Source organism: Sebastes umbrosus, chromosome 5 (genome assembly GCF_015220745.1).
Source record: "Sebastes umbrosus isolate fSebUmb1 chromosome 5, fSebUmb1.pri, whole genome shotgun sequence".
Classification (NCBI taxonomy): domain Eukaryota; kingdom Metazoa; phylum Chordata; class Actinopteri; order Perciformes; family Sebastidae; genus Sebastes; species Sebastes umbrosus.
The window spans coordinates 27779975-27796315 of NC_051273.1; the positions used below are offsets into that span (position 1 = coordinate 27779975).

The following is a 16341-nucleotide window of genomic DNA, read 5'->3' on the forward strand; positions in this document are numbered from 1 at the left end:
TCAAAAAAGTCATAGTACAGTATGCCGAAAAAATTTAATTAAAAAATAATTAAAGTTATTGTATAGTATGCCATAAAATGTCATTAACTAACTAAACAACTAAACAACTAAAATCATAAAGTCATAGTATAGTATTTCAAAAAAGTAAAAAAAAATACTAGTCTTTAAAAATAGTCATAAAGTGTCATAAAAATGTCGAAAAGTCTGAGTATAGTATGCCATAGAAATGTAATTAAAAAGCCAGAAAGTCATAGTATAGCATTTCAAAAAAATCTTTAAAAAGTGTCATAGAAATGTCCTGAAAAAGTAATAAAAAATCGTATTATATTATGTTGTGGGTAAGACAGCTGATGCCTCGTGGTCACAATTGATTTGACTCACATTGTGATTTAACATTCATGCTGTAATATGTGCACTGGGAGTGCAGTGCTCACTGGCTGTGTACTGACTGTCTCCTCCTGACCCTCCCAGCTGATAACGGTCTGAATCCTGTGTGGGTGCAGAAGCAGTTTGTGTTTGACATCCACAACCCCACCTTCCCCTTTCTGCGCCTCACTGTCTATGAGGAGGACATGTTCAGTGATCCTAACTTCCTGGCACAGGCGACCTACCCTGTCCGTCTGCTACGAACAGGTGAATGTGGAATAACTCATACTGATTTTGGCTGATTCTGCAAAATCCTTGTTTACATGTAATGTCATGGTGAAGTATTTAAAAAAGCCAACAGTAATTGTTGGTCTGAGGGAGGAGGCCAAGACTAAAACTACCATATACTTACAGTATATACCATACTATGTTATGTTGTCAGGCTACAGGAGCATCCCTCTGAAGAACAGCTACAGTGAAGAGCTGGAGTTGGCATCACTTCTGGTCCATATAGAGATCGTCAATGCAAAGGTAAACCAGTGTTTAGGGAAGAGGACACACACGGAGAGATACAGAGAAATTCTACTGAAAGTTAATAAATGATCATAACTTACATTTGTCTTGCCGTTCACCCTTCCTCACTGTGGCTGCAGGAGGAAGACGATGAGAACCTGTACATGTCCATCCAGCGGCTGCGGGATCGAACCAGCGAGCTGTCCAACCAGGTTTCCCTCCTGGAGAGGTCGGGCTCAGGAGATCTCGGCTACCAGCAGAGTCTGGAGGAGCTCAGAGCGGCTCAGGACCAGCTGAGTGAGCTGGTGGAGGCCCGAAACCGCAGGTCACTGATCACATAACACACACACTGAGGAAAAAAATTTAGAAAAGAAGCATGTATTGATTAATTTGTGTAGGCAGACATTTAAATTCCACGTTTAATTTATTATAGTACGTTATTTGTTGTTAATGCTGAAACGATAAGTAGATTAATTAGTCGTGCCAGAATATTAATCATAGGGCTTCACTTTTTAGACATTTTTAGACGTCATCACCCTAAAAAAATGCTCAAACAAAATCCTCAATTTGAATAAAATAATTGATCGGATTAAATATGTTTTTATTAAATTAAATTCCTTTATTGAATATGATTTGTCAGTGCCTGCCTCCCTTTGTGTGCAGCAAGCGGGAGAGCAAACCGGTATCACAGTGGGAACGTTTTTGAAAGGTCAACAAATATGGATTTAAGCAGAATATTTTGTTTGTGAATTTTGGAAATGATTACATCTTTTGTTTTTCAATAATTTTTCACTTTTGGACTTTACAACGCTCTGGAGCTTGATTCAGCTCTTTTAAATTATTTTATAATTTTGCATTACTAGTAGTATACATATGTATCTATATAATATAATATTTTATTTTTAGTTATTTCTCATTCTTTTTTGTTTATTATTATTATTTAATTATTACAGTAGCACTGCTTCAAATATTTGCATCTCCTTTAAATTTACCTCTCTCTCGCCTGTTGCAGGTTTAACTTTAAACTTGATTTAAACACTCCATTGTAACAATCGACATGTAATCCTAAAACAAGAATTTTCTCATCTGAAGACTGATAAATGTCCACAAATGCAGGCTTGGGATGACATTGTATGACAGCAGAACACACACGTACATACAACAGAACCTTTCACACACGAAATATATATTTTTTTGTCTGCTTTTCCAGGCTGATGGAGAAGAAGAGGAGGGAGAAGCTGAGGCAGCAGGTGACAGCAAAGCGCAGCTAATCCTCCCGTTCACCAGGGAGCGCTACACTCCGATACAAACCAGAGCTGTACAGCAACAGCCTGAGAAGACAGCAGGCTCTTTACAGCAGCGACATGCTATCCATTTATAACTGGAAATAACATGTTCTTTCACAATAAGATGTGAGACTTTATAGCACCATGCTGGACTAACAGCAGAGCAAAAAAGTTACAGAGCGAAGCATCTCATGGACTCAAAATAAAACCTCACAAAACTAAGCTATACAAATAATCATGGACTTACGGCTGAAACACATTAAGAGCAAACTGGAGATGGCTTTCTTCTGATGTTTTCACACAGACAGGAGAGGTGAAGGGTCAGAATTCTGAATTTCACTATCATGATAGTCAGAAAATTTACCTGTAACAATTTTTTTTACAAGCAAAAATACCAAACTTTTGCTGCTTTTCTTTGTGTTATGTGATCATAAATGTTGGACTGTTTGTCAGAAAGAACAAGCTATTTAAAGATGCCACCTTTTAGAAACTGGAACTTTTTAGTGTAGATGGTGGTATAACATGCCACACACAACTGAACTGAAGCTCATCAAGTTCACTCTTACTGTGTTTTGGTCTTTAGTAAGAAATACAGGATATAAAAGGGAGAAGAAAACTCAGGTTACACAAATGGATGGAATTAAAAAAACTATTTGGATGGGAAAAAAGGGAGCAGTGTGCACACGTAGCAAGTTAATATCACGTATGTGCCTTTGATGTTGTGCTTTTTAGAGTTTAATTACTCTAGTGTTTAACAAAGTAAAATGAAACTTTCTCTACAACTGGAATAGTGTCCCTTTAAGGGAGAACTACTAACAAACTGGAGGTGGAATCCACTCGTTTTGGCTCGGACCACTACTCATGAAATGGGTTTTAAAGGGATTTTAAAACTGAAGTCTGTTCCTCCTAATCAAGACCAAGTCTTTTTTTTTGGGCGATCACATGAACTCTACACCCCAGGTGGCGAGGGGCTCCTGACACACATGTTCCTGTTCTACAGGAGAGCACAATGTGGACAAACAACTCCTCACCAAACCACACAGACAAGATTTTTAAAACTTCTTCAAAGGGCTCTAAATGTATCTATACTTCAACGAGAACAGTTCTCACAGCACCCGCTGGATATTTCCTTCATAGGGGACAAGGTGACAAACACTACGCAGGTGTGTTTGTTACAGTCGGCCACACACACACACACACACACACATGACAAACAAGGGCTATCACAGAAAACTGGCAAAGCACTCTTTTACTTCTCGCCTCACATCTGAACCACCCGACCAGGATCAGTTCCCATCATCTGGCTCTAATCAACAGATGTGGCTCAACTGATCCTGGATCTGCCAAAAAAAACAGCTTCAAATGGACCCACTGCATGGCTTCATATCTATTAATGCCCCTCTCCCTCCCTGTAGTGACTTTACCTTCCCATCATCCCCCTGTCAAATTTCTCATTGTATATAACTTTTATTTATCAAACTGGTGTAGATCCTGTTTTAATAGATGACAGAACATACTAGGAGAATGATAATGGACTTCAGATTGAAGATACTGTAACTTTATGTAGAAATTAATATTGTGTCCCTTTAAATGTCCCCATAGACACAAGCCTCTCTCATTCTCCCTACGCTGCAGTTGCACTGGGTGGGGACTTCTATGCAAAGGACGTCTTCTTGGCCTATAGCCATTGTGTATTAGGCGGTTTGACTCAAGTTGTTTTCTCTCCGTATCTATGCTAACTGTCCAGTATTATTACTCTGCATTACAAATCCTGTGCAAGTTTCCATTTAATAAAGCTCTTTTATGTACCCCTGTCTGCACTGTCTTTTTTAAACATGTGACGCAAAACCAGAGGCAAAACCTCAGCAAGTAAGTAGGAAATTACACAGTAAGGAGAGTGATTAAAAGCCATTATTACTTTTAGAGACAGATGAACAGCCAATTTACAGATTTTTAGTGATGGGAAAAAAAAAATTGATTCACCTATGTATTGTGATTTTTTTTTTACGATTTCAAAATCAATTTATTTAATGCCAGAAACAATAATATTTGCTTCATTTGAGTCTATGCGGAGGTAGAAGGAAGTTACCGCTTTTATTGTTGTTGTCTGAGTAACATGACGTCATATCCGTTCCGTATCCGTCAACCAAAACAAACCGCAGCTGACCGCAACGAGAAAATACAAAACAACGGAGGTTCTGCGTGGATACGACTTGAACCCTCACATATTAAATCTAAAGTGGTGACAGATATATTTCACTTCAGCTGGAGCTGATCCCAGCTGACATTGGGTGAAGGCGGGGTACACTCTGGACAGGTCGCCAGACTATCACAGGGCTGTCACACAGAGACAGACAACCATTCACGCTCACATTAAAACCTACGGGCAATTTAGAGTCAACAATTAACCTACCCTGCATGTCTTTGGACTGTGGGAGGCCCCATGCTAACACGGGAGAACATGCAAACTCCACACAGAAGGGCCCTCTTGCTGTCTTGCTGTGAGGCGTCACCGTGTCGCGCTTGCACAGTATGTTTGTTTATATATGCCTATATGTTAATATGTTTGCCTTATGTCTTTGACCCCCCCACCTTTCCCCCATAAAAATATTTAGTTTGCAATTTTCACTTTTAATGATCTACTTGTTTTTTCAGTAGTTCATTTCTGTCTAAAAAGAATATGAAATGAAATAATCATAACAATCAGCTTATTTTCACAACAGTTTATTACAGGTCCTTTCTATTTATTTCAAAATGTCCAAAGTAACGTGTGAAGTTTAACATTTGCTGATGGAGCACAACAAATGCCTGCATATCAAAGCCTTTCTGTATAATGTCACATCTGAAAAAAAAATCAGTGGAGGAGCATTTGACACCCTCATTGTGTTTCTGGAGAAATGCAAGAGGTTTCACATGTACAAAGTCCACCTTAGAAATCAGATGTTTGTACTGAAGTGCAGCAGAAAATGAGCATTGTGTGGATTACTCATCAAACGAGGGAGCTGGGTGACACAGACATTTTCAGACAGGGCAGTGATAGACCAGTTAGCCATTCACCTTTCTCTTGTGCATGCAAGAAGAGTTTTGCAGAAGGGTGCATTTCTAAAACTAAAACCTCTCCATCTGACCAACCTCCTCAGATTATAGAAGGTCGTTTTAAGTGAGTATTTTGGAAATCCAAATAAAACCATTCCAGCAAAAAGACGATGTCTTCCCTGCAACATGTGAATCCCAGGGTGAGGGGGATCAGAGTGTCACCACTCAATGGACTGCAGAGTCTGGCTGCACACATCACACAAGAGATCACACTGGTAAGTGCAAGTAATTTATCTTTATTCATCTAGCTTCACACTCAATCTGTGTATATTCTGTAGAAATAGTATTTTTAATTTGAAAAGTGATTTTTGGGCATCTGCAAATGCAAGGAAGTCCAAGTTTTACTTCCATTGTGGTCCTAATAAAGGTAAGAGTCCAGGCATCAAAGAAACTTCTATCAAACCAATGAAATACCTGTTTATCATCGCGAATATCTAGTTTATCATTAAAATCCGATTCATAGCAAAGTAACAAAGTCATTTCTGTAAAAGTTATGGTGGTGTTCAATCTGGTCTTCAATCCAGACTGGACCTGATCCTTTCCTGCATTAATGTTCTCAGGGGGCTCAGAAACCCTTCAAAGAGGTGATCGATGTCAGCTCAAGTGATCCCCACAAAGCAGGAATGAAACCCATCACATTTGTTCGCCAGGTTAGTTTTTATCGTTTGAGCTTTTTTTTTTTCTCCTCACAGGATTTCTAGAATATTTTTTTGGGGATAATTTTGGTGATCATCAGATCTATCTGTGTTATGATTTTATTGATCCATTCTATCTGTAATTATATTACATCCATGCATATCTTTTTTTTGTTGTCATTGCACTGCAATGGTATATTGACTGCTTTTAGGTTATAAATGTTACATTATGCTTCTGATCTCACACGTTTTGTTGTGCTTGATTACTCTCTTCTATTCTATCTACGTATGTTATAAATAAGTTTGTGTTGTATTTTTTGTAACCATGTTCTCTGTGCTGCTGATTTCTTTACTGGGACACTCGTAAAAAAAAAAAAATGCAGTAAGGCACATTCCTGGTTAAACAAAGATTTATAAATATTCTGTAGTTTATTGATTGTCCTAAATCCGGCCTCCTCAGGTCTTGGCAGGATGTCTGCACCCTCAGCTGCTGGAAGAAAAAACTCTTCCTCTGGATGTCAGGCAGAGGGCTCAGAGGCTCCTGGAGGTCTGCGCTGGAGGAAGTGTGGGTGAGGACTGATTAAACAATGCCTTTTCTGTATAATGTGTCCAACTTTTAAAAATACAAACTGGCATTGTAATTGACAAATGTCAGTAAATATTGTATCATATCCAATGATTGATCCCTCCGCAGGTTCCTATTCAGCAGCCTCCGGCATACATCATGTCAAGCAAAGCATCGCTGAGTTCATCATGAGACGAGATGGTGGAGTGCCTTCATACGCCAAAGACATCTTCATTTCTGCTGGTTCTCAAAGGGCCCTGATGGTATAAACACACTGTCATTATTATACCACTATTCACCACTATTCATTGTCCAGATACACTCTGAAATAATATCCCAGGCATATGGACGATTCTGGACATTTGGTAACATCGTACTCATCGAGAACTTAAGCTCAATGAGACTGATTTTAAGTGCTCTGATTCTGACAAGTTATCAGGTTAGCAACATTTGCTCAGACAGCAAAATGACAATAATAAATGAACAGAGTTTTGAGAGGGAAGATAAGAAAAATTGGTGATGTCCAACACGGAGAGATTTCGAAAAAGCTTCTTTCCTCAGGGTGAACTTGACCTCTGTAGATCATTGGCCTTAGCATATTGTCCTCTATGAATCCTGCATATTTCAATATAGTTTCCAGAATAACCTTTTAGCATGTTGTAATTCAAGTGTTCTGAGACATAACTAGACTTCTTTAACTCCTTATGGCTCTGTTTTCAGGCTTTAAAAAAATCTAGCTCATGACGGGAGACTTTGGCAAATCACAGGTCATTTCGGAGAGAGAGCGTTCCTATTGGCTGTTCATTCAACGGAGGCAGCTGTCAATCACTTGCAAACTCCAATCAAACGGTCAAACTAGGCAGCACTGATCAAATATGAATAAATATTCTCTTACTGTAATGCCTCTTTCTTGCATAAAATGTTTTCAGTAACAACATGAGAAAGTTTATTCCAGCTGGTGGGCGGTGCTTGGTATTTCCTCAACTGATCTCAACATGGCTGCCAGGTCACAAACTTTTTCATTTTACAGCTAAACAGTAAACTATAAGATGTTTCTGAAAACATTTGATGCGAGAAATAGGCATTACAGTAACAGAATATTGATTCATATTTGATCAGCGCTGCCTAGTTTGACCGTTTGATCGGAGTTTGCGAGTGATTGACAGCTGCTCAGAGACGGCAGAGTTTTCTCGGCTCTGATTGGTTGTTTTCCTCCTGTCTGTGAAATCTTGCAGATGCCATTAGGATCACCGGAGGACACCGGAAGACTCAGAGACACATGATTTTTTTCAGATTACCTGTCTCATGCACTACTGTCAGGATATAATGACCGTTTTATGAAAATAACTTTTTTATTCAACTATTGCTGCTTTAATAAAAAGTAAAATTTCAATATGCTGACAAATTGTACAGCCTACCTACATGACTGGATAATAAACACTACAGCATGTTACACTTGTTTTACATGACCATAATCTTTGTTTTTTTACTCTTATCATAACTATTATTATTTATCGCTCACTAGCCTTATGCATTTGAATCTCGAACGGTCAGTCAAACCCAACCAGTAAAAGCTTTCAAAGACTTTCACAAAAAGATTGACCTAAACCACTTACCTTACTTACCAGGACGTCAGGCTGTAGACTACACTGTGATGGATGTTTACAACGAACAGTATGATCATCTGACTGCTTGTGTTTCTTGCCCTGTCCGACAGTGATATCGCTGAATTCACAGATCTCAGTATAGCCTTATTGCCGTGTGTAAAACGTCATAACTGACGTATTTGCCAAAACTCCAAAATAAGTTAAGTTGTGTATCGATCTGTTGTGCTAAGGTGGTTGTGAAGCTGCTGGCCAGCGGAGAGGGGGAGACTCGGACAGGCGTGTTGACTCCGATGCCATGCCCACACACCCTGCCAATGCTACTGGATGAGGCCGGGGTGACACTAGTGCCGTACCAGCTGATGGAGGACCGAGGCTGGGCTGTAGACCTGGACGAGCTGCACCGAGCTTTGAAGACAGCTAAGGGGCGCTGCGAGCCCAGAGCCATTTACATCAGCAACCCAGGAAACCCCACAGGTAAACAACATACAGTAGCTACATTAGAGCCACTTGTTTAAACTTCCTTGCTTTTACCATTGTGTGTACGCTGCTGTTTGTCCTCCTAGGTCATGTGCAGGACTGGAAATCAATAGAGGAAGTGATTCAGTTTGCCGCAGCTGAAAGACTCTTACTATTGGTTGATGAGGTAATCACAAAGTGTATATCTTTAGATTGGGATTTAATACAGTAACTGGCAACCTTTTGCTCACACTCTCTCATTATCTATCAGTTCCTTTCCTCTGCACACCAGGTGTACCAGGACAGCGTGTATGGAGAGGAGAAAGAGTTTATTTCCTATAAGAGAGTCCTGTTTGAGATGGGCAAAGAGTACTCTGAAGCGGTGGAGTTGGTCTCCTTCCACTCTTTATCCAGCACCTGCATGGGAGAGTGAGTTCTGTCTCTTATACTTGCATTTTGTGTGCTTGCATATCTTTAATTTTGATAGTGTTTGCTACAAGGATCCCAATGATCCATAGGATGAGGCTGGCGTTCTAATATTTGTATGCGTCTGTGCCGGCGACAGGTTTGGATGTGGTTTTCGGGTTGTCTCTCCGTCCGTCCAGTCCGTCCAGTCCGTCCAGTCCGTTCAGTCCATTCTTGTGAATGTGGTATCTCAAGAACGCCTCAAGGGAATTTCTTCAAATTTGGCACAAACGTCCACTTAGACTCATGGTTCATGTCTACAGCCGCGGTCCTTTCCACGCTTCCCATTCATTGTCTATGTGAGCAGCCGTGCAATGCATTCTTGTAATGTGACGGTGCAATTCGAGAGATGGAGCATCAGATTGGCCGCTCATCATTGGCATAAAGTTAAGGTCTAGGCTACTTTATGCAAATCAGGGGCGTCCTGCACGACTCAAAACTTTTAAAGTAACCGTTGTCGATCCAAAATAAAAACAGATTCAGTAACTGAGTGGCTTATTTTTTGCATGAAATGTTTTCAGAAACGTATTTGGATGAACTATTTTCATGATATAAGAGAAGAAAGTTTCCAAACGAGCTGCCATGTTAGTTCCGGTTTGAAAGCTGGGAACAGCAGCCCACGAGGGAAAGCGTACGTATAATCGAGTGCCGAGTGCCCTGTGTCTAGTGGCAGCCCATCAAGAGTCCAATGCTGGGAAGCGAGGCGATCCCTCCCGATAAGAAAATGCCCCTGTGGACATGTACCATGGAGGAACTGATTTTGGTGGCCAAAGGTCACTGTGGCCTTACAAAACACATTTTTTGGCCATAACTCACAAATGCTAATTGCGACAATTTTAAACAAATGTCTAATAGGATAAAATGATGAAGTGATGATATTTATGGATGTAAACTGCAACTTGTCTGGTAGGCGGAGGCATACAACTGTGAGGCGGTAAATCTAGTTTACCGTTATTCTTATGTTAACAATTCCCATGAAAATAGTAAAACTACCCATACATTAGTCCGTCGCTCAATGCTTTCTGACATACCTACCCTGTCTACAGCTCATGTCACACACAAGTATTAATATTTGAAAAACATAATTTGAATAATAGTTAATTAAAATGAAAAATGTTGCATAACAATGAAGAAAATGGAACAAAATAGTAACAAGATGCTGCTGCAGAAGCAATAATAGCCAAACACACAAACAAAAATCACTTAATTTTGCATTTAGAACCAAGAGAAAGTAAATCGCCCAACACTCATCAGCACCATGGCTGAGCCTTGAACGGCAAACCTCCTCCGCAAAAGTCAGAAGCAAGCAACAAGTGACCAAATACATTTCTGTTTCTGTGTCCCAGGTGTGGTTTTAGGGCAGGATACATGGAGTTGGTCAACATGGACCCAGAGGTGATACATTTTCTTGATATTCTGCTAGATACTGATATCAGTACCCCAGTCACAGGACAGCTTGCTCTGGATCTCATGGTCAACCCGCCAAAACCTGGAGACCCGTCCTATGACACATACACACAGGTGACACGTCTGATTAAAGAGTCCTGCATCAACGCTCATATATACCTACAGCATAGGTCCCTGTTCTGTGTTGTATTACTACTTACAATCAAATCTCTGTTCTCTATTCTTCTTTTTTTTCCAAAGGAGATTCTCCTCACTCGGACCATTTTGTCCAAGAATGCTCAGCGGGCTCAGGAGTTCCTGAATGATCTACCGGGGATGAGCTGTCAGCCAGCGATGGGGGGAATCTACCTGTATCCCCACCTGCATTTATCATCTGAGATTACAGAGAAGGCCAAGGTGGGAAAATATTACAAGAACCTTTATATTCATGTAACAAAATGTTGTGCAGTGTGGTGACGTGGAGAACTACACCCAAATGTTTTGCATGTTTTAGCAATTTCACAAAGAACTATATATAATGTAATTCCTATTACTGCCAACTATTTTTTAAAGCGTAGAAGTTTGGTCCTCCTTTGACCTTCTCTGCAGCCTACCATGTCATATTTTCTATCCATTTCCATATAATATAAAAATCAACTTGCACAGAATTTCTTGAGCTCTGTAATCCATCACAGCAAAATTAACTTTTACTGTTTTTTTATTTTTATATTTGAATACACATTCCAGGAATTTGACTCAGGTTATTTTGCTCTCATTGTACAAACACAGAAATAGAAATACAGATAAAAACAAGGACACCAAAGCTAAACAAGAGTAAATATATATACCAGTAGGTGAAACAAGACATACATACAGTGTAAACAATGATGCAGTAGTGCAATGGTGCAAATATGCTGCAATAAATATTGCAATGACTAATGTAACAGGTTGCTTTATGATTTAGGTAGATATATACAGTGTATGCATGTACTGTATCAGTCAGTTAACAGTATATACAGCAGCTTAGATTTATAGGCCTGTTTGACAATGATATGTACATGCTACCAAAAATCATTGTATATTTAAACGATAAAATATCAAATACATAGTGTCATTTAACTGATGTCAACTGTTCATCAGAGTGGCGGCCTGTGGGAAGAAACTGTTCTTGTGTCTGGTTGTTTTGGTGGACAGTGCTCTGCACCACCTATCAGAAGGGAGAAGTTGGAACAGGTTGTGTCCGGGGTGTTTGAGGTCTGCAGTGATGTTACTAGCCTGTATATAAGTCTTAAATGGAAGGCAGGATGGCACCAATGATTTTCTTTCTGCAGTTCTGATTATGCGTTGTAGTCTGATCCTGTCCTGTTTGGTGGCTGATCCAAACCAGACAGTGATGGATGTGCAGAGAACAGACTTTGATTATTGCAGTACAGAACTGGATCTGCAGCTTCTGAGCCAGGTTGAACTTCCTGAGTTGGCGCAGGAAGTATATCCTCTCCTGGGCCTTTTCCCGATGGTGTCAGTGTTGGACGTCCACTTTAGGTCCTGGGAAAAAATGGATCCCGGAAACCTGAAGGCTTCCACAGTAGACACAGTGTTGTTCGGAATGGTGATGGGGCAGTGTAGGGGGGCTCCTTCTGAAGTGCCGATACATATCCTCTTCACAGATCCTGAGTGCAGGTGGGGGGGTCGATGGGGAAGGATGATGGTGTGTTTTTGGTGTGGGCTAAACGAGTTCATCAAAGATCAATTGGCCCCCTTAGAGCTTCCCTCGGACCTTCACTTCATCGCTCTTGTCATTAAAATGGACATTCGTCTGCTGGAAAGAGAAAAGGAGAGAGCCAGAGTGGGAGTGGGTCCGCCCAATCAAAGGGGGCAGCGTATGGCCAGCCGACCTTTGTCCTTGTACTCTCTTCCTTGTTTCCCCTCTTCGACTGACTCCTCAGCGCCCCCTACTGCATCCGAGGAGCCCATGCAGTTAGGCAGAGCCAGGCTTACTCCGGAGGGGCGACAGCGGGCGCCTTCGGGAGGGTAGGTGCATCTACTGCTCCCAGTTGGGCCACTTCCTGTCATCCTGTCCAATAAAACACAAGGCTCGCCAGTGAGAAGGAGGGCGCTGGTGAGCCAAACCACTTTATTCGCCTACTCCTCTCGTCTTCTCACTCCTGACTATCTCTCACTCGGCTTTGGTGGATTCTGGGGCTGAGGGGATTGAGGCTAATCCCTGTGTTGTGTGCTGTCACCCATCACACTCAACCTGTCAAACTCATCGCTGCCAAACATCACACTGAGTTTTCACTTCTTCTCCTCCCCACTTCATTTGCTCATCTCGGGCTTTCCCTGGCTCAAGAAACACAATCCTCATATGGACTGGTCTACTGGGGAAGTAATGGGATTGGGAGTAGACTGTTCTTCTACCTGACTTCTGTCAGCTTCTGCCAAGGAGCACTCTTAGCCCCGGATCCTCCGCTTCCTGCTCTGCCTGAGTCTCCAGCACTTCCTGAGTTCCCTGCTTCTCCATCTCCTCCGGCCTCGGAGGATCCTGACTTCCCGCATCTTTCTGGTGTTCCCTCCTGTTACCTCGACATTAGGGAGGTGTTCAACAAAGCCTGTGCCACTTCTCTACCTCTCCACCTCCCTCTTATTTCATCTGCTTTTGAATTATTGCAAGATCCTTTACCAAACTTGACTGAAGAAATGCACATCATTTGGTAAGGATAAGGGAGGGGAATGTATGGAAGACACCCCTAGCGCATAGCATTTGGTCTCACCAACGTTCCAGCTGTGTTTCAGGGTACTGTCATGTCTCGTCCTGCTCCTTAGGTTATGTGTTATGTTTTACTCAAGTATTCAGTTATCAATTCCTGTCTTATTTTGTGTTACTCACCTCTCCTCTCGTATCAGATACTTCACTTCCTGCCCTTGTGTGCTTCCTGCCTGTGTGCAAGGCCTATTGAAAGAGGCTGGGTCACGCGTCATATCTTTGGGGTATCATACATGCACAGTAAAATCTGGTCTACACTCGCCGAAATTGAGCCAATCGCAACGACCGCAGCTTCAGTTACACTGCACATGTGAGGTACCCCATACCCCAAGACCCGTGTCTGCTCTTGTCTCAGCCTCCTTCGATAGGCCTTGCCTGTGTGATTGTCTACCCCATCCTGATTGTCTTCACCTCACCTGTGTATTTCCCTGTCTCTGTGCCGGTTCATCTTTTCTCCTCTGAGTCAAGCGTTCCAAACGTTCTTTTCGAATGTTTCCTTGCCAGCTTTGGTTGCCTGATTACCTGACTGGTTTCCTGTGTACCAAACCTGTTGTGGTAAGTAAAGCCTGTTTAATTGCACTTAAGGTGCACCATAGGTGCAATTAAACAGGACATATGGGTCCTGTTTAAACAGACCGGAAACCCCCTTAAGGGGGGGTTTCCGGTCTTAACATGCCTGAGTTAGGTGTTCACTGTACAATTTGTTAACTGAGCTAAACCATGCATAAACACTGGAATGACTCTTCAGCAATGTTAACAGATATGATAAAGATACTATATAAACAAACAACAGCCTGTTGTTCTTCCCAATGCATAGACTGATTGCTGTTTTACACTAAAACATACATATCATCAGTATTTCCAGCTACCAGTATAGCTCTGAGAAAATTTAAAAACAAAATATTATGAAGTTATTCTGTACATCAGTATGAAGATGCTGAAAATATTCACAATTCTGCTTTTAGATATTGGAGGTGGAGGCAGATGTTCTGTACCGTCAGATGTTACTAGAAGAGGAGGGTGTGCTTCTAGGAGAAGGGTGTCAGCATGGTGAAACAACTGGCAACCACTATCTGAGGTGAGAGACATGAAGTTTTACACATTAGTCAGGTATGCTCTATTTCCTCAAAAAGTGACTGTTTTGTGTTTTTTTTCTCTCTCTCTCTCAGGTTATGTATCCTTGTTCCTCCTGACACCCTAGAGGAGGTCCTGGATGGCCTGGGCTCCTTTCACCTTCGTGGACACACTTCCTCAGCCTGACAGAGGTGTGAAGGACGGAGACATGCAGGGGGAAATCTTGTGACCCAACATGTAGCCCTCTGTGGAGAAGGACAGATCCTCAACTCAAGTGCCAATCTTAGGAAGGCCACTTGTCAAACACATTGAGAGCATTAAAGGCTCAAGCAGCCTGCAGATCAGATCATGCTTTGTTTCTTTGCTTCACAGTTTGATACACATTTTCCCCCACAAACTTTGACTGTAGGCTTCTCTGGCCAATGTATTCCTTTTAGGCATGAAATATGCAAAAGCCTCTTCTTTTTCTGCAAAATGCAAATACAAATCTTTATAAATGAAAAAAAAACCTTCTTGTTTATATATATATATATATATATATATATATATATATATATATATATATACACATATTATGGCATGCCGTTCAGGAAATTATTATATACAGTATATAATGTGAAATTTGAGAATATTGAATGAAATCCTGAATATATTGAATGAAACTCTGAATATATTGAATGAACTCTGAATCTATTGAATGAAACTCTGAATCTATTGAATGAAACTCTGAATATATTGAATGAAACTCTGAATATATGGAATGAACTCTGAATATATTGAATGAAACTCTGAATATATGGAATGAAATCCTGAATATATGGAATGAACTCTGAATATATTGAATGAAACTCTGAATATATGGAATGAACTCTGAATATATTGAATGAAACTCTGAATATATGGAATGAAATCCTGAATATATGGAATGAACTCTGAATATATTGAATGAAACTCTGAATATATTGAATGAAACTCTGAATATATGGAATGAACTCTGAATATATTGAATGAAACTCTGAATATATGGAATGAACTCTGAATATATTGAATGAAACTCTGAATCTATTGAATGAAACTCTGAATATATTGAATGAAATCCTGAATATATGGAATAAAATCCTGAATATATTGAATGAACTCTGAATATATTTAATGAAACTCTGAATATATGGAATGAAATCCTGAATATATGAAATGAAATCCTGAATATATGGAATGAAATCCTGAATATATTGAATGAACTATGAATATATTGAATGAAACACTGAATATATTGACTGAAACTCTGAATATATTGAATGAACTCTGAATATATTGAATGAAATCCTGAATATATGAAATGAAATCCTGAATATATGGAATGAAATCCTGAATATATTGAATGAACTATGAATATATTGAATGAAACACTGACTATATTGAAGGAAACTCTGAGAATATGGAATGAAATTTGTCTTCATCCCGGTGCTGCTGCCGTCTTGTGTTTTAGGTCATTATCCGTGCAGATCTTGGTGCTGCTAGACGTGTGTGTCACTATGAGCGAGTCAGCACGAAATCTAGTATCAGCAATCCTAAATAATGAGGAGATAATTAACACCCTGGTGAATGTGATGGCGAGCTGAAGCTTCATGAAGCATTGAAACTTTCCAGCAAATTGGTTCGGAAAAGGGTCCATTTCTCGAGGCTTCATGTGCACACGAAACCACCTGATGTTCAAAGAACAGGCAGATATGATCTTAACCATGTGATCTGTGATATATTGTATTTTGCGCCAGTAAAGGCTGTTGGGAATGACTATAAACAATGAAAAAAATATATATTACCATGTAATCCATTTATATCTATATAATATATAATATAATGTCTATTTTCTAGTAAGTATATTACGAGTATATAACATACATGTATAATAAACTGTAATTGTTTCATGAGTAATGCATCTTATGTGTGTAAACCAATCCTTTGGTCAGTAATTGTATTGTAGTGTAGTGTAATATAATATAATAATGGCAGGAGGGGTAATATTAGTGTTCTGTGTCCCTTCTGGAAAGTGGCATTGGTTCAACCAGTGAAGATCTGAACCACTTCCTGAACCAGTTGTCTACCTTACTACGGTTAGAAAGATCCC

General features: G+C 40.2%; 2 protein-coding genes across 5 annotated transcripts in view; both read left to right on the forward strand.

The window, feature by feature from the left end:
• The window catches only part of LOC119488024 (1-phosphatidylinositol 4,5-bisphosphate phosphodiesterase gamma-1-like), a 36057-nt gene extending 32084 nt beyond the window's left edge, over positions 1 to 3973 (forward strand). Inside the window, exons 29-32 of the mRNA XM_037769174.1 lie at positions 472 to 633; positions 809 to 897; positions 1020 to 1204; positions 2090 to 3973. Coding sequence (XP_037625102.1) covers positions 472 to 633; positions 809 to 897; positions 1020 to 1204; positions 2090 to 2150 — 497 coding nt within the window. The 3' untranslated portion in view covers positions 2151 to 3973. The remainder of the gene's footprint in view (positions 1 to 471; positions 634 to 808; positions 898 to 1019; positions 1205 to 2089) is intronic.
• Positions 3974 to 5139: 1166 nt separating this feature from the next.
• LOC119489012 (alanine aminotransferase 2-like) lies at positions 5140 to 14741 on the forward strand. 4 transcript variants are annotated; one of them, XM_037771113.1, is made up of 11 exons: positions 5140 to 5476; positions 5822 to 5911; positions 6357 to 6465; positions 6591 to 6724; positions 8299 to 8542; positions 8632 to 8711; positions 8817 to 8953; positions 10336 to 10510; positions 10637 to 10792; positions 14105 to 14217; positions 14309 to 14741. In XM_037771113.1, exons 1-11 carry the CDS (start codon positions 5372 to 5374, stop codon positions 14397 to 14399), a joined length of 1434 nt encoding a protein of 477 aa, XP_037627041.1. In that variant the 5' UTR covers positions 5140 to 5371; the 3' UTR covers positions 14400 to 14741. The 4 variants fall into 4 exon arrangements, with proteins under 4 accessions (XP_037627041.1, XP_037627043.1, XP_037627042.1 ...); XM_037771115.1 differs by having other exon boundaries at positions 5822 to 5845; XM_037771114.1 differs by having other exon boundaries at positions 5831 to 5911.
• Positions 14742 to 16341: the final 1600 nt, after the last annotated feature.